The sequence below is a fragment of the Phyllostomus discolor genome, chromosome 2, assembly GCF_004126475.2.
Source record: "Phyllostomus discolor isolate MPI-MPIP mPhyDis1 chromosome 2, mPhyDis1.pri.v3, whole genome shotgun sequence".
NCBI classification, from domain to species: Eukaryota; Metazoa; Chordata; class Mammalia; order Chiroptera; family Phyllostomidae; genus Phyllostomus; species Phyllostomus discolor.
In genome coordinates this window covers 164,494,195-164,506,344 of record NC_040904.2, presented here as the reverse complement: position 1 = coordinate 164,506,344, position 12,150 = coordinate 164,494,195, and the positions used below count along the sequence as shown (strand labels likewise).

General features: G+C 55.3%; 1 protein-coding gene across 1 annotated transcript; it reads right to left on the bottom strand.

The window, feature by feature from the left end:
* Positions 1-535: 535 nt before the first annotated feature.
* LOC114513234 (keratin, type II cuticular Hb5-like) lies at positions 536-7,204 on the bottom strand. Its single transcript, XM_028532446.2, is given in 13 exon segments — positions 536-837; positions 1,280-1,311; positions 2,183-2,403; positions 2,801-2,926; positions 3,150-3,314; positions 3,969-4,064; positions 4,215-4,275; positions 4,860-4,996; positions 4,998-5,044; positions 5,047-5,068; positions 6,782-6,967; positions 6,969-7,123; positions 7,126-7,204. Coding segments are annotated over 13 exon segments (1,521 nt in total). The 3' UTR covers positions 536-643.
* Positions 7,205-12,150: the final 4,946 nt, after the last annotated feature.

The following is a 12,150-nucleotide window of genomic DNA, read 5'->3' as shown; positions in this document are numbered from 1 at the left end:
GTGTTGGACAGACCCCTCCTGCACGGGCGGGGGCAGATCTGGAGCAACCATGGAGTTTTCTCTGAAATGTATAAGGTGCATGGAATAGCAGTACTTGTCCAAAGTCAAAAGGACTTCCCTTCCCACAATGGGCCTCTCAGCTGGGAGGTCACGGAGAAGGCTGGAACAGGCTAACCCAGAGGAAGGCAGTCAGTCAGAGAGACCAGAGAAACACACACAAAAATGACCACTGGGCAGGTGCTCCCTGCTGAGACATTCCCAACCAGGAGAGGGAGCCACTGGGTTTGGGGGAGCTAGCTTCCTCTCTGATTCTCAGGTTGTGGAAGACCTGAGGAAGCTTAGGCTCGTTTCTTGTCCTGAGGGAAGACCAAGCTCCCAGGATGCTCAGCCACGCTGGGTGACTGTCGAACAATACAAATTGGCCATGGGTGTTTTTGAGTCAAATTGGACTTAAGTGAAGGACTGGGAATGACTAACTGAAACCAAGAGGAGAACCAGGAAACAACTCCCAGAAAAAAAAAATGTGGCAGAGAGGTTCCAGGGTCTGTACCTCTGTAGGAACATATGGAAGATTCCAGAAGCAAACACACATTTTCCATTCACACACCATCTGTGCACAAATAGACACAGGCCACCCTGGACCCTATGCAAAGCGGACGGACCGGCTGCTCCCGCAGCTGAAGCTGGAGGAGCAGGGCTGACAGGGGGCGCAGGAGTCCGGCGCCATCACCGTGATGCTGCCCCCCGTGGCCATGGGGCCAGAGACAATCTGGCGCCCGGGGGTGGTGCTATATGTGAGGCCCCCACAGGTGACTCCACCGCGGGAACTGCTGACACCTATGGGAAGAGGGGACACAGAGGCATGAACGGTTTGCCATGATCTCACCAACCCCGGGACAGGCCCTAACTGGCCTCCGCATGACAGGGCCTTCCTGTTCCTCAAAAGGTTTTAGTGTTTAATAACCCAGGCCCTGTTCCTCCCAGTATCTCAGCCCATCTAGGGTAATGGGGCAAGAAAAACAAGGGGACCCGTGGGAAACCAGTGGGACCCAGTTGCCCTGCCAGATTTCCATGGCCTGCAGTTCACATCGCTACCAGGGGAGGGCGCTTAGCCCCACTTTCCCCATAACTCCCTTGGTGTCCCCAGTGAGACGCCAGGGCAGGATGAAAGGCAGCCTCCCGGTGTAGGAACATTCCAGGTTCACTGGGTTAGGCTGTAGGGTTCAGCTTTGCCCATCGAAAAAGCCATTTTCTCCGGGGGTTTCCAGCAGATACTTACAAACATTCACGGCGCTCACACCTTCACACAGCCTATAGAGAAAGAAAACTGTCAACTCTGGACACTGAGCTCGATTCTTTGAGATGATGGCTGCTTGGGGACAGAGAGGGTCCTCCTGTGTACAAATCCTACCCCCAGAAGCAGGAAGGGCTCCCCCCAAGTCGGCACTAGAGGCTCCCTGTCTGTCTTTAACCGTTCTGTGACCACAGAGACAAGGCCTTCTGATTTTCGGCAGATGGGGGGTAAGATTATGGACGTGATCCATTGCTTCCAACCTGAGAGCCCAGGCCCATGCTGGGTGGTATGACTGGGCTCCCAGAAAGTGGCCAAATCACACGCACCGGCGTGTGTGTGGAAGGGCTTTGTGGGCAATGAAGAGTCACTACCAGCATGCACTCTGTACAGGGGTGGGCAAAAGGAGGTTTACAGTTGTGAGTTCCCGAAACTCAGAGTTTATCCTTGTATTATTTATTCTTGTATTACATATTTTTTTCATACAAGCAACTGTACTTTTGCCCACCTCTGTACAGAGTGCATTGTCCTTAGCAGGCCAAGCTGCAGCCTCACGTAGGAAGCTACTCAAAGATGATGCACTTCAGAGGCACATGACTTGGGTGCAGGCTCCCGCTCTTGGACTTATTAACTGTAGGATCATGAGGAAGTCACTGAGCACTGAGCCTTATTCCTCATCTTTGGATGAGAAAACTGATACCTATCCCATCAGATTATGAGGATTACAGTGAGCACTTAGCACAGACCGAACACATTATAAGAATTATTACTGAAGCTTGACCTGTACGAGTGGTCGGTGGAGATGTGTCTCACACTTGGGCTTAAGGAAATCACTCCCAGGGGACCAGGGCCTCCACCTCCTACACCCCACAAGGTCCCCCTTAGCCCCACCTGTGCTCCTCGCCCTCCAGCAGGCGCCTGTAGGTGGCGATCTCGATGTCCAGGCCCAGCTTGGAGTTCATCACCTCCTGGTACTCCTTCAGCAGGCAGGCCATGTCCTGCTTGGCCTTCTGCAGGGCGGCCTCCAGCTCAGCCAGCTTGCAGCGGGCATCGCTGATGGCTGCCTCGCCCTGCTGCTCAGCCTCCGCCACGGCAGCCTCCAGCTTGGCCCGCTATGGGGAAGGAGGTGTAAAGACAAGGATCAGAGAGAGGAGGCACAGCTTGGCTCACTCAAGCTGATGGATTGGGACAGGGAGAGGAGGGTCGAGGAGAGAAGGCACGTTCACTGCCTATGACCAAGTAGTTAATATGATGTAAACACAGGGAGGAGAGTGGTAAGCTTTTTACCATCTCTCCTTGGTGGTGGCCACAGGGTGGCCGAGGAGGCAGGCATCAGTGATACAGCTCAACCCACCTCAAGTGCTATGTGAGGTGGTAGGACCCCTGCTCTCTCTCTGGGTCCCTGCTTCCTCATGTGCACACTGGGGGGCCTGAGTGGGGCCAGAAGGGCAAAGGGCTTGGTGCTGTAGCCCGCCTGTTCTGGGTGTTTGAGCTCTCCCCACACCTTACCTGGCACTTGGCGTTCTCAATCTCGGCTGTCAGCCTCTGGACCATGCGGTTCAGCTCGTTGATCTCCTCCTTGGTGCGGCGCAGGGTCTCCCCGTGACGGATCACCGTGGCCTTCATCTCCTCACACTGGGGGGGAAGCAGACACTCAGGATGGCGTGTCCCACCCACTCGGGACCCACGCATGACTGTGCGGGTTGTACAGCACTCAGTCTGGGCAGCCTTCCATGGCAGCCCTGCTCTGCCACCTCAGCCTGAGAGCTCTCCACCAAAAGAAGCCTCTTCTAATATTTGCCCCTCATCCCTCCCTCCTGAGGCCATGACCAGGAGGCAGGGGTCCAGTGCCACTCACCTTGGTGCGGTACCAGGACTCGGCCTCAGCCCGGCTGCGGCTGGCGACATCATCGTACTGAGCCTTGATCTCAGCCACGATGCAGTCCATGTTCAGGTCCCGGCTGTTGTCCATCTTGACGATGACCGAGGTGTCTGAGATGTGGGCGTGGAGAATCTGGATCTCCTGGGGGACCAACAGCTAATACATTTGTTTCTGCTGCCTGATCTGGACCACATGCTCCACCCCTAGGGGCAGTACCCATTCCCTGGAAGGGACACTGGTCATAAATGTTACATGACCCCTGTTCCCCATGCTCCCACCCACTTTCAGTCACACATAGACACATCATAAAATGAAGCTGGAAGAAGCTTAGCATGTGTGAAAAGGCCTAACTCTTAAGTCACCTAGCAAGGGAGCTGGGATTTCAGTGCCCAGACTAGTGATTTGTCCATTAATTAAGACCCCTCTCTAGCTAGAACCCCACCCTGATACCCACCCCCACATAGATACTTTCACACCCGTGCGTGGACTGACAAGGCACAGACCAGCACACAGGCACACACAGTGCAACATGCACAGGTGCTCAAAGACAGAGAGAGGCCTGACCACGGACAATCCTGTCTTCATACATGTATGCCAGGCTCCCAACTCGGCACATACATATACGTGCCTGTGACAGCCACACAACATGCCCCTTTTGCTTGTGTGTACATGCTTTTTTCATGCTTATATCACACATGGGGCAAACATATGCACACAGTGCACCCTCCCCCCTCCCCCTCAGGGCTCCACACCTCCCTCTCCACTGCCCTGGCCGGTTGGCAGGGGCCCCCTCACCTCATCATAGAGGCGCTTCAGGAAGCTCGACTCCTCCACCAGAGCCTCCACGTTGGCCTCCAGGTCTGATTTCCGCAGGTAGGCACAGTCCACGTCCTGGTGGTGCAGAGAGGGGGGAGGGGCACATGTGTGGGAAGAGGCCCACGGAGGGCAAGTGCCTCTGTGGTCCGTGTGGTGGCCGTGCTCCCATCAGAGGTTGCATAGGTGAGTCCACCTCCCGCCCTGCCCCTCGACCTGTCCACTCACCTTCTTTAGAACCACGAACTCGTTCTCCGCTGTGGCTCTCAGAGCCACCTCCTCTTCATACCTGAGTGTGGGGGACAGAGGCGCCAGAGCTGAGGGGTCAGTGCTTGGATACCATCCCAGTCCCCGGGCGAGCTCTTTCGGGGGCTAAAAGGGATTAACTTGCTGCAAACGTTATCTTGTTCTCTCCATGGTTTATTTTGTGTTTTCCATGGGCTGGTATTGTTGTACCAGCCTGACCTATTCTACCCCAGTTCCTCTGCTTGTGGGGTGAGACCAAGGAAGCACACTTTATCCCCCAAGTCTAGAATCATCTGTGCACCCTACATCCAAAGGGAGATAATGCCAAGCTTGGGCAGGGAGAGCACAGAGCCCGTGTAATACAATTGAGCTGGGAGGGGCAGGAACAGAGATAGCTGCAGAACTCCAGTGGGATTCCTTTCTTAGGAACCAGCTCTAAGACCCACAGGGCCTCCAAGGAGTGGGGCTGAAGCCAAAGAATCCAAAGAAATCTAGGTCTCTGCTGGACCTTCCCTGGGGTCCCAAGTAGCTCCTGTTGACAGGTAGGATTCTTAGAGAAGCTGCTTCCATAAGGTTGTGGGTGGGTTTTTCCCCTTCCCCTGTGTCCCCTGGTTGTGCTGAACTCACTTCTTCTTGTAGCCCTCCAGCACCTCCTGCACGTGGTTGAGCTCTGAGGCCAGCCTCCCGCTGTCGGCCTCCACGCACTCGGCCTCCCTTCTCAGCGTCTCGATGTAGCCATTGAACAGCGGCTCCAGGTTGCTCTCAGCAGCAGCGCTGGTTCTGGTAGAACTGCCACTTGGTCTCCAGCAGCTGTTCTGCTGCTCCAGGAAGCGCACCTGCCACCCAGGGATGGCGAAAGAGACTCAGTGGGGAGTCTGTGGGGGTGGTGGTGCATGGTCCACAGAGCTCCTTCTGCCCTGATGCTCCCTGAACGGCCAGGGCCAGCCAAGAGCTAAGCCATGGGGTTGAGTGTCTGCAACCAAAGGGGCCTAGCTCCCAGCTCCCAGGGCAGTGTGGGTGTGAGCGAAGCACCCAGTCTTGTAACCAGAAGTCTGGATCCAGCCCCAGTTCTGTCACTCTAAGTGGGCAATTTGCCGAACCTCTTGGTGCTGGGTTTTTCTCACTTCTAAAACAGAGATGATCGTACTACCTTCCCTAGGGTTGTGAGGACTGAGCAAGTTCATGCATGTCAAGTGCTTAGAATAGTCCCAGACACACAGTAAGTGCTTCACTAGTTTGATCATTACTGTAATTACTCTAGTTAACTATTATTACAATTCATTTATTCACTTATACAACACATTGAATACATACTGTGTGATGCAGGGCCTGTGCCAGGATACGTGAGCACACACTTCCATCTTCATCTGTCTACACCTGCACCTGTGCCTCTGTCTCTATCTACCTGTCCCACCCGTCTGCCTCTACCTCTCTGTTTCACTCAGGTCTTACAATCCTTTGGGTGGGGGGGTGTTATTTCCCCAACAGACAGACAGGGAAACTGTACTTGGGTGTGGTGTGACTAGCTGTCACACGGTGATGGAGTCCTTTTCGGTCCCCCTCACCTGCCCACCACCATATGTGGAAGCAGCTCATCTAAACTCTCTCAGCTTCAATTTATTATTCAAAAAGTGAAGATAATAACATACCCCACTGGGGCATTTTGAGGATTAACTAAGATCACTACAGAGAAAGTGGTAATAGGAAGGTCACGCTGTCACCCCCCGAGCCCCTGATCCCAGACCCCAGCGCTGGTCCTGTCCACCCACCAGAGTGAGGCACCGAGGGGCCAACACAAAGGGCGGTGCAGGGGTGGCCTTCTTGGGTGGCAGCCTCACAGCGGCGTGGCATTTATCACACCACGTCAGCAGCCTGCTCTCGCCGGCCTGCATGCTTTCCCTGCCGGGGTCCCAGCCCTCCCTCCATGAGAGAAGCTGCCAGGCCTGGCTGGTCACCTCCCACACCTCCTCACTCACTACTGTCCTTGGAAAACAATACTAACAGCTAATATTTTTGAGCACTTACTATGTGCCTGCACTTTTCATGCACGAACCCATTACTCCTCACAACCACCTCTTGAGGCTGGTTCTGTTATCCAGATGCGTACACACCTGAGGACCCACACGGCCGAGGGGCAGAGCAAAAGTGGGGGAGGTGGCGTGGCTCCCAGCCATGCCCCGGCCCCTTCCCGGGCTGCCTGGGCCAAGAGCCCCTGCCTTCTGTTCTCCCCATTTGCTCCCACTCTTCCAGCACCCAGTCTAGTTTTTTGGGGCGGGGGAAGGGGGGGCAGCTCTGCTATTCCTACATTGTCTCTGGAAGCACACAAACACTTTAGATCACAGACTTCGTTTCTGGACTACTCTGGGCCCTCAACACTTTGCTGGAATTAAACAATGAATCTAATCGTGCTGCGTTTAATGGTTGCATTTCTCTCTCTCTCCTGCCCTCAAACCTGGCTGCCATGCTGTCTCCCCAACAGACTGGGACCTCCCCGAGGCAGGGCAGGGCTGGGCTGGAACCTTCTCTGGACCATCCTGGGCCTCACTGACCTTGTCGATGAAGGCGGCGAACCTGTTGTTGAGACACTTGATCTGCTCCTTCTCCTCAGGCTTCACGCACTGCGCGTTGGGTCAATCTCCAGGTTGAGGGGCGGTGAGGAGGCTCTCGTTGACTGACACGTTGGTGATGCAGGCGGGCTGGGCCCGCACACAGCCGCCAGAGCGGTATCCGAAGCTTGCGGCCGCAGGAGACAGAGCGGAAAGCCGCCCACAGCCATGCGGGGCCCTGCAGGCGCCCAGGTGAGAGAGGCTTGCGGCTGCCGAAGCCCGCCAGCCCCCGGTAGCAGGACACCCCTCGGTAAGGGGCGGCAGTAATGCAGCAGCGGCTGCCGTTTTGGGGGCCACAGCCGAGCAGGAGCTGAAGGTCCTGGTGACCCCACATCCAGGGTTGATCCGGTAGGAGCGGCAGGACATCGTGTGGGTCGGAGCACAGCCTGAGGGCTGCGGGAGTCTTCGCGGGCTGCGGGAGTCTTCGCGGGCTGCAGGTGCGCTGCTTAGGTTCCCTCTGGCCTCTCTGATCCTTCCCGGTCCTTTTATTGGCGGGGAGAGCTAGGGTTGGCTGCATAAAAGGAGTGAAAAGGGGCATTTTATGTTGTTTATTGGCTTGGGGAGTTCGCCAGCAACTCCCCAAGGACTCGTCTTAAAGGTGAGCTCAGCGGCGACTCTGGGGCTCGGTGGAAGTATTGAAGATGTTATTAGGAACACTGTGCGTTTGCACTTTTTCATCTTCAAAGCTTGTTTACATACATTAAGTAATTAATTTTCTCATATTCTCCCTGTGAGATGGCCTCACCCACACCCGGAGACGGATTTGAACTCCACAACAGTCTGAGGTGGGCGGGCCTGGGATAGAGGCAGGGGCCACTGTCCCAGGGAGAAGCTCCAGGGTCCCAGGCTGGGCGAGACCACGAGAGGTCGCTACCTCTTTTCCTCCCAGCTCCACGCAGCATCATGGTCAAGTAAATCCTTGTTTCAGGGGGCCGATGGGTGAGACGGCTCCAAGCCCACCCAGGGGCAGTGTGCGGGAGGGGCGGTGCATCGAGGCCAGAAGGGCCAGGATGCTCCCTGCAGGGCTGAGGGGTGGGGCACCAGCTCTTAGAACCCTCTGGATTCCAGACCAGAAGACCCTGCTTCAGAGCCTTTGTGTCTCACCCAGCAAAGCTGCAAACCACTAACGTTCAGTGGCCTCCATAACAGCCACTTGTGGGTAACTCGGAGCCTCCCCTTCGGCCAACTTCTCCCGAGTGGCTGAGGAGAGAGAAAACCCTGGCCTGGGGTGAGAGCCTGGTGGCTGTGCACTTGCTCGGGGCTGCTCCCCTTGGCCATTGAGAAGAAACGGGCCCTCTGAGTCTCTCTTAGAGGACCACCAGCCAGAGGAGGCCCTCCTGCTCCCCCTCAGCCCTGGACTGTCATTCTTAGAGAAATATTTAGAGACTGCTGGGTGGGACGGTGGCTTTTCTCACCTAAAGGCACAGTGATTTCTGGATCCTTCTAGTTTCCCTGCTACCACTGTTGTCCTGGGGGCATTTATTAGGAAAATGATGGCATCTTCAGGTTTCAGTGAGCAATAGACCTGGGGCATGTGGTCCCTGCCTAGGGAGGCTGGCTATAACCCCTGAGGGGTTAGGAGCCTCAGAGAAGAAGAGCCAATGACATTCCTTCGGGGTGACAATCCCTCCAGGAGCCTTCCAGAACCAGACACCGCCACTGTGCCCCCATTTCCTGAATCTCCCCTCAGACGCCCAGGTTCTGACCTGGGTCTGCCTTCGTCTCTACGGCCAGGACCAGGCTGACTGGTTGCTAGCTGCACATTCCCCCCCGTTCTTTAGAGTGGGGCAGGAAGACCTTGGCACTGGCAGGGTAGAGCAGTCACGTTGCTATGGCCCCAGATGATCTTGAGAGCACAGTCAGTCATGGGAAGCTGCTGGGGTTTAGCAACCTGGGCAATGGAATCAAAGGTTGGAAGGCCTGGTTCAAACCTGGACCCTTTCTAGCTGTGTGGCTTTGAGGGGATTCTTAACCTCTCTGAGCTTCTATTTCTTTCATCATAATGCGGAATTCATCCTCATCTCCCAGGGTTGTTGGGAGAATTAAGCGGATAAATATACAAAAATGTGCTTTGGAATCAGAGAACTGTATCAAGGAAAGGACTCTGGCTTCCGGTCAGAGGCCACCTCCCCGACCCACTGCACCCTCCCCCAGCAGAGACTGGGCCCTGTTCCGTGCCCCAACCCATGGTCTTCACCTCCTCTGCATATTTATGACTCCTTACCCATCCAAGGCTGCCTTTCATGTTTTCTCTAACCTGATTTCACTAGTATAAAACTTGGGGTGAGAGTCTGGGGGTGGAGAGAGGAAGCTATGTTGTGGAGCACGGGGGTTTGCTGGCCGGGCCCGGGGTGTATTCCTGGTGCCTTGGACAGTGAGCTCACCGACTGACAGCTGCATCAACCTGCAGCTGATGGGGTGTGGGCCAAGAGGGGTCTGGCCCTTCAGAAGTGGGAGGAGGATAGGGGCTGAGTGTGGGAGGTAGAAGAGGGGTGAGCCCCTCTGCTCAGCAGCCTCAAGAGCCCATAAAACCTCACCCTCTTTTCCCAACTCCTATGAGCCTCCGCTTGCTTCCAGTGTATTGAAGAGGAAAGAAGCAGATCCATTTCTGCCTCTTCTTGGGAGCAGGAGGAGTGAAGTCTTTTTCCTATAGGGTGGCCCCCATGCCTGCTGCTTCCCTATGTCCCCAACACACACACCTTTCCCAAACCTCTACCCTGAACTGGACCTGGACACCGAGGATGGGAAAGGGGAGCTGGAAGACTCAGGAGACCTGGAGAGGCCACACTGGTTTCAGAAATAAGATTACCCACCCAGGACCAGCAGGACCATCCAGAACAATGGTGTGGGTACTTGGGTGTGCAGGTCTGGAGTGAGGGCAGGCCTAACCGAGCACAGGGGTGCACTCATGGACACTGGGTAAAGCCCGTGTTGCTGCAGATGGCCGCTGAGACCAGGCCATGTGGGGGCTGCTCAGGATAGGCTGTTTGCACTTTGGTTGGATGGGGCTGGGCTGGAGAAGGAGGCTAGGTCCTTAGCAGCTGTTGCCAGTTCATTCAGGGCAAGTGAGAAGCTCACAAACCAGACCAGTCTGACACAGCTGCCCTGGACCCAGGGCACACAGGCCTTTGTCCTATGGATCTGTACCCGAGGGAAGGACAGAAAACCCATTGCTCTATGCCTATCTGTGCCCATTGCCCTCCCCCTCTGCGCAGTAGGTCCGGATCCCTATCCTGCGCTAGGGTGGGAGCCGGGCCTCCCTTCCCTGGCCTCCTCCCTCATTTACTGCCACTATTGTGCCCTGGTTGCTCCCAGGCGTCCTCCCTGTTTACACTTGGCCTGGAGACGTCCCAGAATGGCTAGCCGCCTCTGCCAGGAAGCCTTTGTGAACTAGTCAGAGGGAGGCTGTGATTTCTCCTCCTCCCTGTCTCATCAGGCATCTCATAAACAACTACTTTCCGGGGCTGCCCCAGGTAACTCTAAATTATCTCCCCTCCCACGCTCCTCTTCCCCCGTCCTGGGTGTTGTCCGCTCATCGCCATCTTGGTCTTGTACTCGTCCTGCTCCCAAACTTTCCTGAAGGTCACACCCATGTCGGGTAATCGTCACTCGAGAACCTATGCCCTTCCTGTAATTGAATAAACGCTCCCAGCCACCTCTCCCTCACGTTCCTAATGCTGCTGATGTCCTGCTGGGGGATAGGCTTGCTCTTCTCCACTCAGGGGACTCGTACCTGTCCCTTCTCTTCTGCCCCTCTCTACTGGCTCAAAATCCCCTTGCTGCTAGACGTGCCTTTCTGGATTTGTCCAAAGATGGGGCAGCGCAGCACCTTTCCGTCCTGCCTTGTTGACCCTTGTGATGCTGTATATGTATCTGCGTGGGTTCTCACGGGTCATCTCACTGTCTTTCCTGGCTGGCTGGTTCTCGGGAAACCGACCCTGACTGCCTCCCTACGGACAAGGCATGTCCTGAGCAGGGCTGCCCCACACCACCCACCCAAGTCGGGCATCACCCATCACCTCTGCAGGTCCCCTCCACACTTTACTATGTATTTGAAGCTACATCACCTCCTGGTGCTGGGACACAGCTTGGACGGGTTCTTCTAGCTCTGTGACACTTTCTTTGGCTTTTGTTTGAAACCTGGGCATGACTCAGAGGACCCTATAAGAGAGGAGTGAGGGTGGAACAACTGGAAGGAGCTGGTGTGAACCACTGGCCCACTCCCAATGCATCGGGAGCTGGGCCCCTCATCCAGGTGGCCAGAGCTGCTCCCTGGGCCTCCCTCACCTTTCCTCTGCCAGGCTTCTCCACCAGGAACTCTAGCCTCCTCCCAAAAGCCATGCACATGCCCTCATGCAGGCAGCTTCTCCTGCAGGCAGCTTCCCCTGCGTCCTAGGGCTACTTCGGGGTCAGAGCAGATTGCTAAATAAATATAGAGCCCCTAATTTCAGAAATGGTCATATTAATGGTTTTGACATTTCTTTTTAGCACTAGAACCATTTTCCTAAATCGAAGGAGGAAAACAGCTACCTAAATTTGACAGTTGATGATAGCAGCTACATGATGCCGAGTGGGGAATGGTCGTTTGAGCTGTACCCCTCACGGCCGTGTGCTGGGAAGGCAGGCAGGGCCCCCGTGGGGGGTCAGGCCTCCCCGACGTCTCTCACGGCGTGGCTAAAGAGATCCCTTGAGGTCTTGGTGCTGGGGGACTGACCTACAGCCGTATGCTGCATCATGGTGTTTGGGTTATGACAGACCACAAATGTGACGGTGGCCCCATAAAATTATAATGGAGCCGAAAAAATTCCTGTTGCCAGGTAACATTGTAGCCATCATAAAGGTTGCAGGGCAGTGGTTGTGAAAGCAACACTTGTCGAGATGACAAACAACTTCAGCCTGGGTGTGGATGGACATTGGAGAGCTCCTGGAGGTGGTCCCCGAGGAGCTGACCGGCAAGGGTTGTCGGAACTGGAACAGGAACACATGGCTGAAGGAGAGGCAAGACTTTGCAGAAGAAAAGGAACCCCCAAGAGTACTCACAGTGAAGGCTTTAGTAGAAGCTTTGGCAGACCCTCAGCAAGCTCCGTAAAAAGTTTGAAAACACGGACTCCAAATCTGAAAGGTTCTCACTGACAGAGAGGAGTGTCCCTGGTGTATTATTTGCCCGCAAGAACATCTATCATGAAAAAAGACACCAACTGAGCAGACACTAAGGACATACTTCTGCAAAGAATCACACCTCAAGGAGAGCCTCGGGCGGGGCCCTCAGGAGGTGCTCCAGAAGAAGGCCTTGTCATCAGGGGAGAGGACAG